At 47.0% G+C, this 15,717-nt stretch overlaps 2 protein-coding genes across 2 annotated transcripts; both read right to left on the reverse strand.

Moving 5' to 3' along the window:
- Positions 1 to 8,558: 8,558 nt before the first annotated feature.
- Positions 8,559 to 10,090, reverse strand: Mblac1 (metallo-beta-lactamase domain containing 1). Its single transcript, XM_028859635.2, has one exon. The coding sequence runs from the start codon at positions 9,774 to 9,776 to the stop codon at positions 8,994 to 8,996; it is 783 nt and encodes a 260-aa protein (XP_028715468.1). The 5' UTR covers positions 9,777 to 10,090; the 3' UTR covers positions 8,559 to 8,993.
- Positions 10,091 to 10,529: 439 nt separating this feature from the next.
- Cnpy4 (canopy FGF signaling regulator 4) lies at positions 10,530 to 15,696 on the reverse strand. The gene is made up of 6 exons (XM_028859636.2): positions 15,475 to 15,696; positions 13,423 to 13,549; positions 13,236 to 13,332; positions 12,198 to 12,320; positions 11,478 to 11,595; positions 10,530 to 11,391 (listed from the first exon to the last, which is right to left on the reverse strand). The coding sequence occupies exons 1-6, from the start codon at positions 15,605 to 15,607 to the stop codon at positions 11,249 to 11,251; spliced, it is 741 nt and encodes a 246-aa protein (XP_028715469.1). The 5' UTR covers positions 15,608 to 15,696; the 3' UTR covers positions 10,530 to 11,248.
- Between the last annotated feature and the right edge of the window lie 21 nt (positions 15,697 to 15,717).

The raw sequence follows: 15,717 nt of genomic DNA on the forward strand, positions 1-15,717 counted from the left end.
TTGTTTTACGATGGGCAGCTCCATCAGCAACCCAAATGCTAGTTTTTTTTTTAACAGGGCTCTCTATAGCCAGTTAGCTATTCTCCCAACCACTTACAACCCTACCACTGACAACTGCCGTAAACCAAAGTTAACCTTTAGTGAGTTCTACATGACAATCTGTTCTGCATTGTTTCATGTCCTCTCTGCCATGGGAACCCAGCTATGTCAGGGAAAGTTGAGAGTTTGGGCAAACATCAATCAGCTGTGTCAGGGAAGACTACAGACTTCTACAAACATTAACTAGCTGGAACCTTCTCAAACGCTTTTAGTAAAATTATAAATTCTAAATTGCAGTATGTCTCGAAATGTTTAACTTTGAGATTGTAAAAATTCGTTTGTCCATGCCTAAGGCTGACTTCTTGCTATAAAAAGGGGGCCAGAACCCACCTTCATTGCCACAAGTTTCAGAATTCCAAACTCTGGCTGTGGTCTCAGCTAGTTGATAAGCTTTTTGGGCTAGCAGTGATTTTTTTTCTAGAATAAAGTTAGCTTCTGGTTTCATAGACTTTGGTGGTCTTTTGCATACTCTTGGACCTAACAGTGTCCTTGGACATAGTTGAGAGGTAAATCATTCCCACACACCTTTCTAAGAGCAAAAGACTCAGATATTTTTTATAACATGATATAAAAAAAGAAGCTGAAATTTCAGTCATAAAAAGAAAACCCAAAACAACTTTTATTTAAGGCTGGGGGTGTGGTTCAGTGATACAACTGCCTGGAATTCCCCAGTGAGGTACTGAGGGTGTGAATCAGTAGTAGAGCACATGCCTGGAATCCCTCAGTGAGGGGCTGGGCTGTGGTTCAGTGGTAGAGCACTTACCTAGAATCCCCGAGTGAGGGGCTGGAGTGTGGTTCAATGGTTGAATACTTGCCTAGCATATACAGCTTCCCAGGTTCCATTCTCAACACCATTAAAAAAAAAACCACATCATACTCTGTGCTAACACCACATATGAGATGACACAGGTAGATCTAACTTTTGGGGATTTAATTCCTCTAGTGTGGATCTCAAAGGCTAGAGTGAAGAAAATACCTCCTATTTCACACCTTATGCACCAGGTTATACTTGCTGATGTGTCTACCAAATCTTTCTTCCTGTTCATGCTGACTTTGTTTGAGAATCTTGTGAGTGGAGAAACATCTGGGTATTTCCTTTGCTCTGGCCTTGGTTTCATTTGAGGTTATCAATTGGCTGGCAGTGTGTACATGTCACCTATTATTTGTGCTTTGAGGAAAGGATTAACAAGGGAGTAAAAGATTTTTTCACTTAGGTGACATAGAGTTAGACATGAGAGATAAATGTTAGAGATTCTTAAACTGTATTCCTTTATTTTCATTCCCCATTCTCGGCCCCCCCCCCCGTGTGTGTGTGTGGTGTGTGTGTGTGTGTGTGTGTGTGTGTGTGCTCATATGAGTGCTATGCCCATTGAGGCCAGAAGAGGGTGCTGGATCCCATGGAGCTGAAGCTACAGACAGCTGTGAGCCATCTAACTTGAGTACTGGGAATCAAACTCTGTTGTATGTGGTGATATATTGTATACCCTAATAAACTTGCCTGAGGATCAGAGGACAGAGCCAGCCACAAGATTAGACATAGAGATCAGGCAGTGGAGTCACCTCTATATTTAATCTAGTGGCTGGCTCTGTCCTCTGATCCTCAGGCAAGTTTATTAGAGTACACAATATATCACCACATTCCTAGGTAAGAGCAGCCAGTGCCCTTAACCACTGAATCATCTCTCCATTTTGAGCTATGTGGGTATTTCCTGTAATGCAAGACCAACTTCAGACACAGGATATATAGGATCTTCTATATATCCCAGAATAGCCTGGAACTCACCATATAGTCCAAGCTGGTACTGTCCACTCCATGCCTTAAATCCCCCCTTCTGTCCTTCTGCTGCTAGAGATTAAACCCAGAGCCTTGCTTATGCTAAGCAAGAGTCTATTGCCGATGTATATCACTAACCATTGAATCTCCCTTTCATCTGGGCATTTATACAAATGTTCCCTAAATGGTGTGGAATAATCTTTTTGTATACTGTGAAGATGTGTCACTCAAATTGGTTTAATGAAAAGCTGAATGACCAATAGCTAGGCAGGATTTCTGGAGCACAGAGGATGCTGGGAAGAAGGGCAGAAATGGCCAGAGACACAGAACAAGCAAGAAATGCAGGAGGAAAGGTAACAGCCACGAGCCACATGGCAGCACATAGATTAATAGAAATAGGTTAAATTAAGTTATAAGAGCTAGTTAGGAACTAGCCTAAGCTGAGGTTTCATAAGTCTCCATGTCTTTATTAGGGAGCCAACAGTTCCGATGAAAAAGTCTAACTATATCTAAGGGCTGTCAGTCTTCAACCTTCTGTGTGTAAAAAAAAAAAAAAAAAAAAAAAAAAAAAAAAAAAAAAACTTGTCCTGGGGCTGGAGAGATGGCTCAGTACTTAAATGTGTTTGCTGCTCTTACAGAGAACCCAAGTTTAGGTTCCCTACACTCATATCAGGTGGCTCACAACTGCCTTCTCAGGGATCTGCACTCACATGCCATGCTCATACCCACACATAGATGTATAAACCCACAGGTACACATAATTTAAAAATAAAATTAGGAGGATGGATGTGGTGATCCACACCTTTAATCCCAGAACTCAGGAGACAGAGGCAGGTGAACCTGTGAGTTTGAAGCCGGCCTGGTCTACATGGCTAGTTCCAGGCCAATCAGGACTATAAGGTAGGAGACCCTGTCTTTAATAATAATAAAACTGAAGAGAGAGTATGGCAGTTAAGAGCAAGTCTGTTGCTCTTGCAGAGGAATCACATTCTATTCCCAGTACCCACATCTTTCTGCTCACAACAATCTGCAATTCCCATTCTAGAGGCTCCAACAGCCTCTTCTGGCTTCCATGGGCACACACACACACACACACACACACACACACACACACACACACAAATAATAAATCTTTATTTAGCTGGGCAGTAGTGGTGCACACCTTTAATCCTAGCACTTGGGAGGCAGAGGCAAGTGGATCTTGGTGAGTTCCAGGCCAGCCTGGTCTACAAAGTGAGTTCTAGGACAGCCAGGACTACACAGAGAAACCCTTTCTCAAAAAACCAAACAAAAAAAAATTAAAAAAAAATAAATAATAAAAACAAATCTTAAAAAAACACCTCTCCCTGTTATGATGGCTATTCTTGGTTGTCAACTTGATTATAACTGGAATGAACTGTTATAATCCAGAAATGGAGGGCACACTTATGATCCGGATCTTGAGGCAAGAAGACACACCTTTAATCTGGGCCACACCTTCTGCTGGAAAGACAATGGAAGAAGGAAGAGCTTGTTCTCCACCTATCTGCTCTCATCTTGCCAGTACATCCATTTCTTCACTGGCATTGGAGCCTACTTCTTCAGGGTTCCAACATATACAGAAGACTAGCTGAGAGATCCAGCCTTGTGGGACTGAGCAACTACTAGATTCTTGGACTTCCCATTCACAGCTAGCCATTAGACTGCAGCCTGTAAGTCATTCCAATAAATTCACACACATACACACACACACACACACACACACACACACACACACACACACACACACACACACACACACGAAAACAGTTCTGTCAGAGAGCAGAGTTAACAAAGACTGCCCTCTGGTGGCTACCTTGGTTCGTGCAGGTGATGGGCAAATGCCACACAATGCGTTTAAAGTTTGAGGCTGGGCGGGTTTATTTGTTCTTCGGGTTTTTGCAGCACTGAGATTGAACCTAGAAAGGAGCACATACTAAGCAAGCATTCTACCACTGAGCTCCATCCCAGTGCTCTTTCTACTTTCTATTTTGAGATGTGTCTTGCTAAGTGACCCATGCTGGCCTTGAACTCGCTTTGTATTCCAGGTAGGTTCTGTGATATCCCTGACTCTGCCTCCTTAGTGCTGAGATTAAAGGCACGCAGACCCTCTCAGAGTCTTAGACTTGTTTTTCTGGGTGGTGGTGGTGCATGCCTTTAATTCCAGCACTCAGGAGGCAGAGGCAGGCCAATCTCTGAGTTCAAGGGCATTCTGGTCTATAGAGTGGGTTAAAGAACAGCCATAGCTACTCAGAGAAATTGTCTCTTAAGTCGTGCTGGGATCAAGAAAAATGGGCCTTGGCAGTTCATGTTCCTGGAGTTATGTCCATGCCAGTGGATGTCCACACACTCCAGAAGAGAATTTGACATTGCTGCTGCCATTGTTGCTGTTATAGCAGTGGCAGCCACAGCTGCTACTGTTTCTGGGATTGCCATATCATAATTGCTTACTACAGCTAGCACAGTGGAGACCCTGGCAGCAAAGTAGCTACCACAGTTAATTAATCTTTAATTCTATTGGTATGATAAATTTAATTCAATAATTATATATATTTTGATTGGCTTTGAAAGTTATAAATTTATAAACTCAAATTCCATTTGCTTTTGGGATACCATCTTACAAGGACTCCAATTTGCAGTAAAGCTTGTTAAGGAAGGGAATGGCTCAGTTGCCTTTAGCCTACTGGCTATGGGTGGGTTAGGACTTCTGTTGGTCTTTTCTGTGTTGAACACACAGATAACAAGCCCAGCGCCACTTTGAGATCTTTGGCAGCAGTTAACTCTGCAGCTCACACACGATTGAGCCTGTATTCTCTGAATGAGTATTCAGAGAAGGGTAATGCCTGGGGGGTGCTCACCAACCTAAGAGAGAGCGTCTGTGTGGCCTGGGCAGGTGTCTCCATGATGGGTAAGGTGACCTGCTGACGTTCCAAGCAACCTAAGTCAGAAGCTCATTTTTTAGTAAAAGGGGGAACCTGCAGGGCCTTGGCCCCATTTTGGGTAACTGTTGCCTTGCTTGCTGACCTTGACCTTGATATCCTCCCTATGCTAATTCCCTGCTGGGTTCCACCCTCCCGAATGCTTAAGGAAAGTTCCTTGTCTGTGTATCCTGCTTATTGGGCGTTAACAGCTTAGATGCAAGATTGCAAAACATCAGTAGCGAACTTCTGCCCTCTGGGTTCTCCCATTGTGCTGTAAGCCTGTATTTAAGACCTCTCCCTCCTTCAATAAATGGCATTTGGCATTCAAAAATTAAAAAAAAAAAAAAAAAAAAAAAAAAAGATTCGTTTCCCAAGCAAAGAAAACTGGCAGGTTTTTAGGGTTTTGTTGTTGTCTTGGGCTTGCCTAGCTTGTATAAATCCCTGGGTTTCACCCCCAGCACATTACAAGCCAGACAAGGTGGTGTACACCTGGAACCCCAGCACTCAAGATGGAAGGCAGCAGAGTGTTGGAGGCATGTGCCTTTAATCCCAGCACTTGGGAGGCAGAGGCAGAAGGATCTCTGTGAGTTCAAGGCCAGCCTGGTCTACAGAGTGATTTCCAGGCCAGCCATGGCTACACACACACACACATATTTAATTGTGTGTGTGTGTGTGTGTGTGTGTGTGTGTGTGTGTGTGTGTGCACATGGGTGCAGAGTTGCCGGGAAGACCAGAGGTGTCAGATCCCTGCTGCCATTCCAGGCAGCTGTGAGCCTCTGACATGACCACAGGGGATGGAATTCCAGTCCTCCGCAATAGCACTACATGCTTTTAACTGCTAAGTCGTCTCTCCAGACCCTCCCTTGACCTGTCAAAGGAGGAAGCATAACACCAACTTAACCCCTCATCCATACTCTCCTCCTCCCAACAGCACTGAAGCCAGCACATCACTTACCAGGCTGGGTTCCCACTGGCTGTGAGGTGTGGGACATAGTACCGCACTGGAAGGCCACTTGGCTCCAGTACTTTCTTACCATCAATGACTTCCCTTCACTCTGTAACCAGGTAGCTGGGGAGCCCGGCTAGGGGACCAATTTATCACTTTCCCTCTGTCCATCTTTGTGTGGTGGCTGAGAGGGATCCACACAGCTGTGATGGCCCTGCTGTCCTGGGATCTCAAGACTTCTGTGGACATCTAACTGGCCATTACCAGTCATAAATATGGCTCACACTCCAGCTGCCTCTGTTGATCTCCCTGTGGCCTTTGTGGATACTTAGGAAATGACCTCCACTCAGGGAAGCTCATTGTTCAAAACAAGATGGGCTTCCTCCTCTCCATCTATCCCACCTGAGTGTTCCTAAAAGAGTTGACAAAGGGTCTAGGGGGTGGTTGGGGACACGACAATGAAGACAATCACAGCCACAATAAAACTTCTAGAATCAGGGCAGGTGCCACTAATTCCTCTCACTCTAGGACAGTGGTTCTCGACCTTCCTAATGCTGCAACCCTTTAGTACAGTTCCTCGTATTGTGCTGACCCCAACCATACAATTATTTTCATTGCTACTTCATAACTATGATTTTGCTAGCATTATGAATTGTAATGTTATTATGTGTTTACTGATGGTCTTGGGCAACCCCTGTGAAAGGGACACTCCCCCAAAGAGGTTGAGATCCAGAGGTTGAGAAACGCTGCTCTAACACTTCCTACCAATCTACCTGATCCTGCTCTTGCTCCACACTAAGGCCTTCTCCACTCAGATCAAGTGATCGCTTGTGTTTTACTTGTTTGTTTGAGACCTAACCCAGCAGGCCTCAAACTCACCATGCAGCTTGAGGATGACCTTGAACTCTTGGTCCTCCTGCCTCTACTTCCCAAGTGTTGGGATTAGAGAAGTGAGCCACAGTGCACTGACAGATTACTTGAAAACAAGTATGTTACAGCCTGCTTCTAAGCAGATGGCTTCTATGTTGCAATGATTCCCAGGCTTGCTCCATGTGAACTCTCATTCCTTGCCACTTTCCTGTCCCACTGCAGTCCAGCCCCATGAGTCTTCCTTACTTATGAGACTAGGCCTCATGTAGCCCAGGCTGGCTTTGAACTTGCTCTGTAGCTGAGGATGACCTTAAACTTCTCATTTCCCAAAACTGGGGTTATAGGTATGTCAGTTTTATACCATGCTGGGAATTGAACCAGGTACTTTGTGCATGCTAGGCTAGCACTGTATCGAGTTACTTCCCAGGGCCCCATGGGTCTTTTTTTCTGCTCAAACGGGTTGTGGCTCGGAGAATTACATCTACTGTTCTGCTGCCACGGACACCCTTCTCTAGATTCTCACGGAGGCAGCTTTCCCGCATTCAGTTCTTCCATCAAACACCTTCTCACAAGCTGGATGTGGTGGCTTTACCCTGTAATCAGAGCAACCAGGAGGGGGAGACAAGAGGACTGAGAATTTTGAGGCCAGCTGGGGTTACACGGCAAATTCTAGGTGAGCCTGGGCTGCAGGGCAAGGCGGTCTCAAGAACAAAAGGAACACGCTATGCTTGTTAGTACTCATTTGTACCTCCTGCAAGTACTCATCTGCACTTCGGAGGTAAAGACAAGAGGTTCAGGTCACCCTCAGCTACATGGCAAGTTCAAGGACAGCCTGGGTTACAAAAGACCCTAATCTAAAACAAAAACAAAAACCGGGGCCATGCCAAAATAAGTGTTATTGTGTTTCAAGCTTGATCCCCCACCCCAATTGTCTTATTAAAAGAGAAAGTTAAAATTTAAAGGGGGGGGGGGCAGAGAGATGACTCAGTTCATAAAGGTGCTTGCTGCCAAGCCTGATGGCCTAAGTTTGACCCTCAGAACCTACATGCTTGAAGGAGAAATACAACTGACATCCATGTTTAAGCCATAGCTCAAATTCATGCATATACACCCTGCAAAATAAATGAATGTAAAAAAAACAAAGAAGCAACATCATTCAGAGGCGTTTCCTAACCTCTCAACATCAAGTGGCCTCTCCCAACCTTGCTCTCTCTTGTCCTCATCCTGCATGTATATACTGCAAGCCACAACCTATAATTGTTTGGTTGCTACTACTATTATGGTTACTCATCTGTCTCCTGAATAGAATGTGACTTCTGTGTGAGGCAGGGAATCTGTCATTTGCTCAGTGTCATAGTATCACATGACCTGCATCAGTGCTTGAGACATTACAAGTATTAATTATCCACCGAGTGAATTCACTGAGTAAGTGAATGAACTAAAGTCAGGTGAGAGCCAGGATTCTGTAATCCTGCGAGAATTAGGAGTTCAAGGTCAGCCTCAGCTTTGAAGACAGACTGGAGTACATGAGACTGTCTTAAAAAAAAAAAAAAAAAAAAAAAAAAAAAAGGCCAGGCGGTGGTGGCGCACGCCTTTAATCCCAGCACTTGGGAGGCAGAGCCAGGTGGATCTCTGTGAGTTCAAGACCAGCCTGGGCTACAAAGTAAGTTCCAGGAAAGGCGCAAAGCTACACAGAGAAACCCTGTCTCAAAAATAAATAAATAAATAAATAAATAAATAAATAAATAAATAAATAAATAAATAAAGTCAGCTGACTATGGGGTCATCTCATCTCCGTGTCAGGCACCTTCTCACCAGAGTGCATCCTGGGAGAAACAAGTCATTGGCCACAATGTTCTTCTCTTGCAGCTTCTGGTTACCATCCCAAGGATTATTGCTATCAGTATTTTGCATTTACATCAGGACAGTATGTCTTCCAGTCTCTTTTTTTATTTTGGAAGATCTTAACAAGAATATTCGTCAAGAAGGTAAAGGTGCCTGCCACCAAACCTGACGACCTGAACTTAATCCTGGGGACCCACAGGGTGGAGAGACCGACTCCTCCAAGTTGCCTTCAGTCCTTCACGGACACACACACACATCCCATAAATATTTTAATTAAAAAAATTTTTTTCTGCATTTTACTGAGGCTCACAGAAGATGCAGAGTTGAGCCAGTCCTTCGTCCTACTTAGGTTGCAGATAGTGATAAAGGTGACTGATGTCAGTCACTCCATCCTGCTTGGAAGCTGCCTCCTGGCAAAGCTGAACATGACAAGTGACAAGTCTTGCTTGCTCTGACGGTGTCCTCTGGGTCTCCCTGGCTCCAGTTCCTCGCTGGAGGGGCTTTCCTGATAGGAGTCCAGTTAAGCGGCCTCCTTGTCTTCACACACCAAATCCTCCGAACTCTTCACTGCTCGCCTGACCACCCGAAAGGGGGCTCCGTGACCAGGTACCACCACATCAGCCACACCCAGGATCCTCTCCCGGCTCCGCTGCTGAGCTACTGGGTCTTCGCTCAGGGCCTGCCAGGAGTCCTCGTCCCCAAGGCGCTCGAACACATCACCAGCCACCACCACGGTGCCCAGGCTGGTGCCCTCCACTACGACACTCACGTCCCGCTGTCCTCCGTGGCCCGGCGTGGCCCACACCTGCAGTCCGGAGCCCAGTTTCAAGGGCTGCATTTCACACAGCCCATGAGGCAGATAGAGGCCCCCGGGAAGGCAGAAGTCATGGGACACTAACAGAGCCGCCCGGGAAAACAGCCCTAGGTTCCCAATGTGATCCGAGTGCCCGTGGGTCCCCACCACCAGAGTCACGTCTCCGGGGGCCACGCCCTGCCTGGCCAGGGCTTCCAGCAGCGCCTCCCGAGCCCAGGGGCCCCCGGTGTCCACGAGGATGGGGCCACGCACCGCCTCCTCCAGGGCAGTCTTCGCGCCGCCGTCTGCGGATGGGGACCTTCGGCGGCTGGAATCCGAGGCCCAGGCCCGGGGCAGGACGAGGGTCACAGTGCCATCAGCACGCACCGCGTCGCCGGTCCCCTGCGGCTCCGCGTAGCCGCGCAGCAGAACCACCACCGAGTAGGAGTCGCTGGACGCCAGCAGAGGGGTCTCACCGTGCAGCGGCTCGGTCCGCACTGGACGGCTCATGGCAGGGGAAGGGACTATACCCAGCCACGGACGGCTGCCCAGCACCTCCGAATTCCCACCTACCGCAAGCCCCGCCACTCTTTCCGTCTCAACTCGTTGCCACCCCCCAGCTCTTAAAGTGGTATCGCCCTCCCTCTCCCCACCCCCGCCTAAGATGGTATCGCCCTACCGGCCTTTCCACGTGTCCCGGTCCCTTTAGGCTTGTAGACGGTAGGTCTTCACCCATCAACATTTTAAGGATATCTTTACCCCCTCCATTCTAGCTCTAGCCGTTGACGAGTTTGAAACCAAACTATTGCGGTCCTTAAGTCTTTTTTTTTACTGGGGGGAGGGGGGGTCGGGAAAACGGGAGGAATTTTGCTCTTCCCAGGCTCCCGTACAAAAACTATGGTGGATGAAGTGCTAGCCACGTCGTTTAATTCTAAGCTCTGTGCAGTTTACACCACGTGTTGCACAAACGAGGTAGGTTTTTTTTTTCCCCCTATTTTCTGATACAGGATCTCATGTAGCCCAGGATGGTCCCGAACTTATTACATAGCCGAGGAAGACCTAAACTCTTGATCCTTTCGCCTTTTCCTCCCAAGTGCTAGGATGATGAACGCGTAGCGTCGCTCTGGTACAGCTGTTTCCCCAACCCCTGCCAGTATCCTTGGGCGCAAAATTATAAACACCACTAGCTGTTAATAGAAGGCTCCACTGTTTGGGTGCTCCCTCAGTGATAATGTGAGCATGTTTGAAATGGGGCTCAGCCAATTCATATAGAAAAGGTTTAATAGCGATATAGAATATATGGCACCGGTGAAGTATGAAATAGGCCACTGTCTACACCACCTAACCTATCAGCATTGCTTCAGTCTTTGCCAGTGTCGTGTTCTTCTTTACAGATTGACAGCATACAGCCTCATGTTTACAGGCTGTGTATGTAGGTTGGTGAGTGTCCCTTTTTGGCATAGTCTGAGACAGGGTCTCGTGTCGCTCTGGTTGGTCTTGAACTGCCACGTAGCTGGGTGATGGCTTTGAACGTCTGATATTCAAGTGCTGAGATTATAGGAGTTTGCCACTGCATCAGGTTTTATGTGGTCCAACTCACATCATTGTCCATACTAGGCAGACTTTCTACCAACTGAGCTACATCTGTAGCCCTCCTCTGGCCCCTTGAAAGGGTCTAAAATAGACCCTTTAAAAAGCAAAGAGACATTCCCACAGCTCATACCATGACTGACCAATCAGTGCAGTAAAGGATAGAGAAAAGCTTCAGCACTGTCACCACACACACTTGGTCAATTAAGTGGCTGCATGTGACTCATCACTGAAGGCAAAACTTGCCCCAGCTTCTCTCCACCTTTTTCTCCTCTCATGTTGCCATTCTGGATCCCCAGGACCATGCCTGAGATTATACGAAAAGGACAGTTAAGCCTTGGGATGGGGAAGGGAGAGAGTTTAGAAAACTCCCCATGACCCACCCTGGGGGTTCAAAGATCCTCTGGGTCATGCTTGGGATTGCCTGAAGTCTTGGTTATCTTCTCTTCTTCCTCCTCCCCCTCTTCCTCCTCCTCTGCCTTCTCATGCCCATCACTGATCTTCTCCTTTCCAGTCCAGGTTTCCTGTAGACAAGCTAGGTAGAACGGGAGAAAACAATTGCCAATATTAATGCTGGGGATGGGAGAGCCTAGAGAGGAGAGGCCCAACCTCTACACTTACCAGTTTCAGAGGCTGGAAGCACATGACCTTCACAGAGAAAATGCTGCAGGGGCTGCTCCTGGTGGTGGAAGTACCAATCTCCCACGACATCTTCAAATTTCTCCAGCATTGTCTCACACTGGTGAAGAAGAGCAGGAAGAGGGTCCGCTCAGATGGGCCTTGGAAGACCTCTGCTTTTCACTCCCTATCTTCCTTCTCCATTCACTGCCTTTTGAGAGGCAGGCAGCAGTCAGATGGTTACACGTGGAGTACTAGATGTGTGATTCTCTTCCTTCAACATTTACCAGTATCTATTACTGTCTAATACCCAGTATATCTACTCTGCTAGGTGGCAAATGCCTGTAATCCCAGTTGGGAGGTAGAGGCAGAAGGGTCATATATTCAAGTTCATTCTCAACTACATAGTGAGTTACAGACCAGCCTGGACTACATGTAATCCTGTCTCAAAAACTCAGTATGTCTCAGATTCTAGCCTGAAAAGTGGGGAACTGGTAATCACACCTGTGATGAGAGTATAACAAGGCAGTAGGATGTGGCCCAGAACCCAGGACATAGTAGGTGCCCAGTGGTAGTAATATTACTATGCTTTTGAGCCTGCCTTAATAAATGGCACAGTCCTCACTCTCCGTCTTCTCCCTGTTCATAGGTAGACATTCCTGACATCGAATTCTAGGATTTAGCTCTTCTCACCTCCCTGGACAGAGTGGTATCCCATCCTACCTGCTTCTTGAGGAATGTGACCTCCACGCTGGGCTCATCCCATAGCTCCAAAGGGATCCCCAGGTCCACTTTCACTCCCTTCTGTACTAAGCCTTTCAGCGTCGCCATGGTCTGACTCTGACCCTGAGGGATGGAAAATTCGGTATTAGTCCAGTCCACCACCTTACCTCTTCTTTTCCCTTTTCACCACACCAGCTTTATCAACTGCTGGAGATTCGTGGTGTGTTCTGTGAGAGAGTCTGGCTGTAATAGGGGGACAGACTGGCAAGTATTCCTTGAGGATCTTAGATGATAAAAGTCTCTGCTTCTGAGAAACAGGGTCCTGGGCTGAGGAGAGAGTTCAGTCAGTAAAATGTTTGAGAACCTTAGTTCACTCCCCTGAATCCATATTAGAGAGAGAGAGAGAGAGAGAGAGACATGGTGGTATAAGCTTACAATCACAGCACTGAGCAACAACAGACAGGTAGATTCTTGGCGTTCTCTGGCTAGCCAGCTTAGTTTGCTTGGAAAGTCAGTAAGCCAGTGAGACCCTGTCTCAAAAACCAAGGTAGGTGCTGGGTGTGTGTGGTAGCATGCTTTAATCCCAGGACTTGGGAGGCAGAGGCAGGTAGATCTCTGAGTTCGAGGCCTACCTGGGCTACAGAGTGAGTTCCAGGACAGCCAGGACTGTTTCACAGAGAAACCCTGTCTCAAGAAACAAGAAACAACAACAACAACAAAAAAAAAAAGCGGGTATGGCAAGATTTCTCAGTGGGTAAAGGTGCTTCCCACCAAGCCTCATGATCTGAGTTCAATCTGGAGAGAACCAACTCATACAAGTTGTCCTCTGACCTCAGTAGTATGTTGTGACACATGCTCACACATGAAATAATTATGGAAAAATGAAATAAGGTGGATGGCTCCTGAGAAAAAACACCCAAAGTTGTTCTCTGGCTTCTCTACATGCACACACACACATACATGAACATACAGGGGAACATACAAAGCTTTAGGGGAAAAAAGAAAAATCAGCAAGGCCCTTCCTAAGAAATGCCTGACCTTGGCATATCTCAGTGAGCCCTTGCGCTCAGCGTGAACACTGTAATCCAGGATCCGCTCACATAAATTCTCCAAAGCCTCTTCCAATCTTGTCTCACTGTGGGAACAAGGGAAATAAGACTGATGTTTCAGGAACCCGGCAGCTCCGCTGGGGTTGGTTAGAAGGTGGATAAGCACAAAGACTCACGAAAGGCTGTAAGGCACGTGTCTCTTCCTCTTGCCCGTGTCCAGCACCTGCCCCAGCTCCAGCACTTCTCGAGATCGGCCTGTGCGACTCAGCTCTTCCTGTAGCTCCATGCTCAGCAGCTTACACACTGGTAATAAGGAGATGCCCAAGGGGATGAAGACAAGTGATGACTCCAAAGTCGTTCTGCCCATGATCCAAGGCAGCAGAGCATATAAGCATACGCTCTGGAGCCAGAATGGCCGGAGGAGACCGACTCAATCAGTAGCTTTGTGACACTTGTGTATCTCAACTTCTTCACCTCAAAACGTGGATCAACTGTGTCCCTTGTAGAGGAGCGATGGTTTAAGTCCATCAATACATGGGAAACGCAAGAGCCGCGTCTGGCATGTAGTGAGCACTGTGTAAGTACTTGCTCTCACTCTGACATTACTCACTGAGCTACTTTCCTATGTGTACGAGAGTACAGACAGCATAAAACCCATCATGATGCGTCCATGAAACACTGCCGGAATAGTTTGGGACTGATACATACACGATGATACAGTGACAGTGATCCAGGGTTACAATCAAGAAACCTGTTTCCAGGGCCGATCAGATGGTTAGGCAGGTAAAGGAACCCACTGCCAAACCTAGAGGACCCACATGGTGGAAGGAGAGAACAGACTCCTCCATGTTATCCTCTGACCTCGCACACATACACAAAATAAATTTTTTTAAAACAGAGATTTAATCTCACCAGGAAATGTAAAATTCATCCAAAAGTCACCGGCTATATTGTAATTTCAATAAGGATGAACATGTCTTTTCCACCATTGTCTTTCCCAGCACCTGACCTGGCACACGGTGGGCTGGGCTCTCAAAAGAAAAGTCTCCTATAGAAGTAACAAACTACGGCCTGGGCACACGACTTTAATCCCAGCACTTGGGAGGCAGAGGCAGGCGGATCTATGTGAGTTCAAGGCCAGCCTGATCTACAGAGAGTTCCAAGGTAGCCAGGGCTACACAGGGAAGCCCGGTTGTGAAAAACAAAACGAACAAAAAACAAACAAACAAACAAAAAAAAAAAAACAAGTCCCAAGAGAAGAGTGGGACCAGATGCAAAAAGAAGTGAAAGATTAGACTCAAGTAATGAGTAACAATGATAATAAAATACAGTTGGGTGTAAGGTGAAGAGAGAAAGAATCCAAAGAAAAAGTAAATGTCAGGGAGGCAACAAACCAGGGAACCACAGGATATTCAGTAACCTGGCTCCCTCCCGGTTGGGGGGAGGCGGGGGAGGCATTCAGTCATGCAGCCAGAGACCACGCTGCTTGCTGTAAAATCCCTACAGTACACCCCAACTGCAAAGCCTCACTCTGATGAGCAACTAACTTCTAAGTGGTGTGATGTCTCCCATGTTTTGTTTACCAGCTTCAGCTGCTGACTTACTCACCTTTAAACCCCTGGAGGGTGTCATAAGGGTTGTAATTTTCGAGCGTCTATGCCAGGGCGGGGCGCAGGATGTCTAGAAGGTATGAACCTTACACCCCACCCATGCAAGGCTGTCAGATTTAGGTCTGGTGGCTAACAGGGCGGGAAACGCAGTGAGGAAGATGCTCCGTAGACCCCGCGTTACAGGTCCTTAAACTACAATTCCCACAATCCATTGGGGCCCGAGCCTACAAGAAAAACCTGGCTCCTTCTGGATGCTGCCTGGGAAATGTAGTGTCACCCTAACTCCGATTTCTCTCCCTTGTTCCCATTCAAGAGTTACCAAGCACCGGGCGGTGGTGGCGCACGCCTTTAATCCCAGCACTCAGGAGGCAGAGCCAGGCGGATCTCTGAGTTCGAGTCCAGCCTGGGCTACAGAGTGAGTTCCAGGAAAAGGCACAGAGCTACACAGAGAAACCCTGTCTCGAAAAACCAAAAAAAAGAGCTACCAAGCTTCAAAGAACTTTCAAGATGGTCGAGTGACCCATCTATGTTAGTCCATTTGAGCGAGCCTAGAGCTAGAGCTAGAGAGGCAGGAGGTGAGATGGACAGATGCAAATAAGAACAGCTCCCTTTCTATACCTTCGCATTTGCTGGGCAAACGTTCTGTGTCATCTTCCTCTTCTCTCGTCCCTGCCCAAGCACTGTACGCTGCCAGGATGAAAAGCAGTATTTCCAACCGCACCGGTCCCATGACAAAACGCAGTCCACACATACACACAACCACCGTTTCCCTTCAGACTAACTTCTGGAAGGCAGCGGGCCCTTTAAATTTAGACGCAGCGGGCCACAAGCTTTAAAAAAAAAAAAAAAAAAAAAAAAAAT

The sequence above is a fragment of the Peromyscus leucopus genome, chromosome 23, assembly GCF_004664715.2.
Source record: "Peromyscus leucopus breed LL Stock chromosome 23, UCI_PerLeu_2.1, whole genome shotgun sequence".
Taxonomy (NCBI): domain Eukaryota; kingdom Metazoa; phylum Chordata; class Mammalia; order Rodentia; family Cricetidae; genus Peromyscus; species Peromyscus leucopus.